The sequence below is a fragment of the Glycine soja genome, chromosome 1, assembly GCF_004193775.1.
Source record: "Glycine soja cultivar W05 chromosome 1, ASM419377v2, whole genome shotgun sequence".
Lineage (NCBI taxonomy): Eukaryota > Viridiplantae > Streptophyta > Magnoliopsida > Fabales > Fabaceae > Glycine > Glycine soja.
This window is the reverse complement of record NC_041002.1, coordinates 10,847,577-10,854,001: the sequence shown is the minus strand read 5'-3', so window position 1 is coordinate 10,854,001 and position 6,425 is coordinate 10,847,577. Positions and strand designations below refer to the sequence as shown.

Sequence of the window (6,425 nt, the reverse complement as noted above, 5' to 3'; positions counted from 1 at the left end):
ATGTGTTGCTAGAAGGTGTGCGATTTAAGACTGTCAAGGAAGGAGATAATGGGCTACTTACACAACTGTTCTTGGAAGAAGAAATCAAGAGAGCAATATGGCATTGTGATGGGAGCAAAAGTCCAGGCCAGATGATTTGAACTTTAACATCCTCAAATATTGTTGGGAAGTGGTTAAAGTTGACATCCTTAGCGAACTCCATGAGTTCCACATGCATGGAAGATTGCCAATAGGTTTTAATGCCTCATTTCGTACTCTTATACCAAAGAAGGAGGATCCCATAGGGTTGGAAAAGTATAGACCAATTTCACTTATTGGTTGCTAGTATAAGATCTTATCGAAGTTGTTGGAAAAAAGGATGAGGAAGGTCATGGAGGGGATCGTAAATGCTAGACAAATGGATTTTTTAGGAGATGATGTGTAAAATATGAGTGCACAAGGGCAAGTGTACCTTACACAATAGTATCGAGAACTTAAAGTTCAGATATAGAACCCAAATGACTATTTGTATTCCCAAAATAATATATTTTGTCATAAGTAATTGAAGAAAGAGTTTAAAATTAAGATCTCATTATTGCATTCAATATGTTTTCCATGTCGATTCTTTAGCACATTCCATAACGGTTCTAAAATCGTCTTTGAAGCCACCGAACATGTTCCACGACGGTTTTTCACCATCTTAGTATGTCGGTTTCTACATAGGTTCTTTAGAAATCGTCTTAGATAATTTTATTTATTGTTTAAAAAATGTTAAAACATCAGTCACTACTACAATTTTTAGATTTAACATCGCACGGTTAACATCGGTTATTCACAAAACCGATGTTAACAAAAGCGCGGTGGCATTTTTGTAAATAAGTAGACTTAGTTAACATCGGTTTTTCCGAAACCGATGTTAACTACTTGATATTAACATCGGTTATTTAAATAACCGAAATAACCGATGTTACTATGGAGTAGTTAACATCGGTTTTGGAAAAACCGATGTTAATATCGAGTTGTTAACATCGGTTTCGGAAAAACCGATGTTATCGAGTTGATGTTTACATCGATTTTAAGAAAACTGATGTTACCTAGTTGATGTTAACATCGAGTATTTTTGAAAAAATGATGTTGTTATCATTATATATTAAAAATTTGAAATTGCATAACCCGCGTGCTTGAACCCTATCGTTCTTCTTCTTTCTCCTTCTGCCTGAGTTCGTCTTTGTCGCAAACTGGCCTACACTTCCGTGACTACAACCACATTGTGGAGTTCGTCTTTGTGGAGTTCATCTCTGCCACTTATCGATTGAGGTACGTCCTTTCGTTTTAACATTAGGCGTTCCTCGATTTAACATTTGGTCACTTTCGCAGGTCGAAGAAAACTAGGAAAGGAAAGAGTCCCGGAAAGGGTGGGAATCGATTTTGGAAGTCCATTGTGGTTGGCCTTAAGACTCCCAGGGTGTTCTTCTTCTTTCTCCTTCTGCCTGAGTTTGTCTTTTTCGCAAACTGGCCCGCGCTTCCGTGACTGCAACCACATTGTGGAGTTCATCTTTGTGGAGTTTGTCTCTGCCACTTATCGATTGAGGTACGTCCTTTCGTTTTAACATTAGGCGTTCCTCGTTTTAACATTTGGTCACTTTCACAGCTCGAAGAAAAGTAGGAAAGGAAAGAGTCCTGGAAAGGGTGGGAATCGATTTTGGAAGTCCATTGTGGTTGGCTTTAAGACTCCCAGGGAAGCCATCGAAGGTATGTCTCTGTTGTCATGTTTCGAAACCAATTGCTTAACTTTGTATATATCATGTCTACTTTGCTACTCAGGTGATTTCTTCATCTTCTTTAGTCGCTGTCAAGGTTCGTTGTTGCTTGTGTTCTGTGTGCTGGTTAGTGATCAGTGCTGATTAGGAATATCTTTGACGACAATTGACAATTGGTGAGTATATGCATCTCTATTTGTGCTTCTTACCAAGATGAGAATATGCTTGTTGCTAATAATTAAAATATGTTGTGTTGTAGTTCCTTTGGGTATTTGTATTTTGAAGTAATGGATTTGAGTCATTTGATGTTGCGGGATGTATTTGTATTTTATTCGTTTGTATTTGCTCTTTAGTTCATGAAGTTGATGGTTTGAGTGTTCACCATTTGTTTGATTCGTGGTTTATTACTGGACGAGTTTGTTAAATAAAATAAAATAAAATCCGAATCATGAAATGAGCCCTGCAATTCACTCTTTATGTTGACATGTTTAAATGTTGTTAATGCGTGTTTGGTACATGTGAGGCCTGCAACAGAGCAAGTTCCATGCATGCTTTGAGTGTGTTTGGTACATGTGACTTGTTGGTTACTGGTTAAAACATGAGCTTACTTAGTATTAATGATTTTAGGACTGTGTGTTTGAAAGGATGATTGCTGATTTGGTTTTCACCTATAACCACTATTTTAGGAAGGCAAACTGTGTCCCACTTCACCCAAGGGATCTTGTTGGCCTCAAGGTGACCTCCCCATAGAAAATTTGTTTGAATAGAGACAATTTTTTGCACCACTTTTTTAGGGTTCCTAAAAAAAGATAGCAAATAGATGGGGAAAGCTGTTAAGACTGAATTAAGGAGAGTTATTCTGCCACCCATACAAAGACATCTTTGCTTCCATTTTGCAAGCTTGGCCTCAAAGTTCCTTATAATAGGCTGCCATACAGTCCAGCTTTTAGCCCTCACCCCTATTGGAATTCCAAGATAAGAGAAAGGAAATTCCAGTTGAGTACAATTGAGAAATTGAGCTGCATCCCTGCACCAGGCCTCTGATTTGCCTAGGCAGCCGAAATGGCTTTTAGAATAATTTATCTTAAGACCAGAAACCTTCTCAAAACACCTCAGGATACATTTTAAGACTCTAACATTATCCTGAGTGGCACAAATAACTAAAGCACAGTGAATTTGGGTAATTCTCTGTTGCCCTGTTGGCTTGTTGGGCATGGTCTACAGGTTCAATATTTACCTACCAACAAGACCTTGACAAAAATACTTTTTAGAACATTGAAAACTTAGTCAGATGAAACAACAACCATTGAGTACTTGCTTGCAGCAGTTTCATGTGTTCATACAACCAAACACATCCACGATTTAGTATCATACAATACAATTTAAAACAGATAATGCCTCACTTATCAATATAAAAAATTTAATAAATACCTTTTTCATCATAATCCTTTATGGGTTAATTACAGACCTTGCAAAATCATAATCCTTGCCCCCATAATGTTGAGCCTATAGTGAATGAAGTTACAGATAGAGAGAATTGAATTGAATTGAATGAAGTGGGTACGGTGGTAGAGGCACCTTATGATGAGGTAGTGAAGTGGGTACACGCGCAAGCTTCAGAAAGCATTCAGATACTTAGCGTGCATGATATTACCTTCCTTTTTTGTAGAACTTGTTCACAAAATTATCTTCTTTTCTAGCGTCGAAATTTCTATCCCATGTGGGACCCCTCTAAACTGGGTTGTGTTTGTTTTAGTGTTGGTTTCATGGGTTTACAGAACGGGGTTGTTCTTGTTGGCATGTGTGCTCTTTAGGCTTACCTGTGAGCTTCAGATATTGAGGTTTGAAGGGCTTCGCAAGCTTTTTGAAGGGTGTGGGTCTGATGCTAACATGATATTTAGAGAGCACGTGAGAATTAGGAGGCAATTGTGGATCATGAGTCATAGGTACAGGTTCTTTATAATTACTTGTTTGGTGACAATCACGATTAGCCAGTTGGGTTCTCTTTTGCTGGTTTTGGAATCCAAATCTGACACCACCTTCTTCAATTCTGGTGACCTTGTGGTAAAGTTATTGCTTCACTTCAATAAATATTATTGCTCTCTGAATTCTTACTTGATCAATCACAATAAATTATTAGGTATGCTTAGACCACTACATGTTCATGATTGTCCATGCAAAAACCACTATTTTACTAGGAATCTTGATTTTCCATAGCTCCTCAAAGCATTCCTCGAGACTGTCCACTGTTGCTTCCTCCCAAAACATTGAATAAACACTATTTGTAGAGTAGATACCCGACGGGTCTGCTGCCCAGTCCCAGCTATCAGACCCATAATTGTGAACAGGCTTACCTTCAACTTCAGAAAGAAAAGTGATAGCCATTCCAATTTTGCTGTCGAACAACGGTCTTCTCAAATTAAAATACCACTCCCATCCAGAGTTATTATGCTTCCCCATTTGTCCAATAAGTTGGTGTTTTTGAGAAGAGATCAAGTAGAGCCTAGGATACTTTTCAGCTAGTGACAAAAGGGTCTTTTAATGGAGGGGGAACATATGCCCCCATGTGAGACCAGATACGAATTTACGGCCCCAATTAAGACACGTTCTGCTAAGATAGAGGGTAAAGAGACAAAATTAGTTTGAATTTTACAACACTCCAAATTGGTAACGATAAAAAACCTATGTCCCCACAATCTTTTAGGCCAGATTAGAAGGGCACCAATTCATCATTAATGGACCCAACAACTTCAAATAGTTTGAATTTCTAAATTTTTTTCTTTAAGGTGGTATTTGGTTTTGAAGCTTAATTTGCTTTGGATGTTGACCAACCACTTTGTGGTCAAAGATGGAGCATTTCTGCTCAACACACTTATATGTTAAGGGCATAAGTTCATTAAAAAAAAAAGTAAATTTGGAAGCAAACGAACAATAACATAACACATCATTTATATTATGTTTCTACTCCATATATATTCTATTTTTAAATTTTATAAAAAAATATTTTAATTTTTTTCTTTTATGAATAATTAACACATCATTTATATTATGTTTCTCCTTAATCCTTATTATCATATTAAAGTTTGCAATCTAATTCAAAATCTATATTGTGAAAATTTTGTTCCTTGAGCCACGAAAATGCATGAAGGAGTCTTTTTGAGAATGAATGTTCCTTGATAGTCTCTAATGCATAAGCCCATCCCAAAGAGTTGCAATCGAAATGTTGCTGGTTAGCAGACTCATGAGCTTGGGCTGCTGCCCAAAGATCTTCCTGCAGTTGCTTTCTTTTCTGCTCCTTTTGTTGGGATAGTTGTCTTTGGATTGTGTCTTCCTCCAATTTGTTTAATTCAGATTCAATCCTTTTGACCTTTGTAAAGGTATCTCCAAAATGTTCTCTATTCCATCTCTTCAAGATGTGCTTCAATTTCTTGATTTTTTCTTTAAGGATGTATCCTCCCCACCCTGCTTGCTGATTGGATGTCCAGCAATGATGAACAGTTTCCTTGAATGACCTATCAAGTAACCAGCAATCCATGATCCTAAAAGGTTTTGGGCCCCAATCAATCTCCTTAGAACGAAGCACAATTGGACAATGATCCAAAAAATTCCTTGCAAGTGTAGCTTGAATGCTGCTGGGCCATCTAGCAAGCCATTCATGAGAAACTAGGAACCTGTCAAGTCTGCTTCTAGATGCGCCATTAGGTCTATACCAAGTAAACTTTTTGCCCAGCCAAGGAACCACCATAACCTTCAATTCATCTATCCACTCATTGAATTCGCTGATTCAGCTGTCCTCAAACAAGCTTTGAACATTGGTAAACCTTTCATCTAAGCTTCTTATGGAGTTAAAATCTCCCAAAATGCACCACAGCCATGCATCCATTGAATGTCTCAGCTGTTTTACTGTTTTTTTTGAACTGCAAAGATAATTTATATCAAAGTAGGAAAAGTAACAGAGGTACTACAAGATACATAGGATAATAAAATCCTGTAAGAACAGAAAAAACAACCCAACAACAAGCCACAACCCTGCCCTACAAGAAAAACATTAACTAAAAACTAGAGGCATTGCTGAGGACCAACAATGAAAAGGAACATTGAAGTCCCTTTCCCACCCTTTCATCCAAGTCCACATAAGGAAAAGAGTACTATCTGCCAGCTTAGAGATATCAAAAGACTGATTATGAAATATCATTTCATTTCTGAGCTTCCAAATTTTCCATCTTCTGTTAGAAGCCATTGATCCTGCTGTAGAGTAATGCTGAAGGAAATTATTCATTGGCCTACAGTGGATGACCCTGACTTCCTTCACCCAAGAAAAGAATTCCCACCACAAAGGCAGGACTTTAACACAAGTGAAGAACAAATGAGAGGCAGACTCAGGTTGGCTATGGCAGAATGGGCAAAGGTCACTGTCAATTTGGATTTGTCTCTTAGCTAGGTTATCCTTAGTAGGAAGTCTATCCCATAACAATCTCCAGGAAAAAGATAAAGCTCTAGGGGGGATTTTAATCTCCCAAAGTTAATGGAAGCCCAGGTGCTGGCCTTCATAAGGCTGCTCAGCTTTAATGGCTTGGTAAGCAGATTTAGTAGAAAAAATCCCATTAGCTTCAGCTCTCCAAACCCAGGTGTCCTTCAGGTTGGTATTTAGCCTGATTGCTGAAATTTGATCAATAAATTTTAAAG

The 6,425-nt window shown here is 37.8% G+C and overlaps 1 protein-coding gene across 1 annotated transcript; it reads right to left on the bottom strand.

Annotated features, from left to right (window-relative positions):
- Window positions 1-4,815: 4,815 nt before the first annotated feature.
- On the bottom strand, window positions 4,816-5,484 carry LOC114406303. Its single transcript, XM_028369012.1, has one exon. It carries the CDS (start codon window positions 5,482-5,484, stop codon window positions 4,816-4,818), a length of 669 nt encoding a protein of 222 aa, XP_028224813.1.
- Window positions 5,485-6,425: the final 941 nt, after the last annotated feature.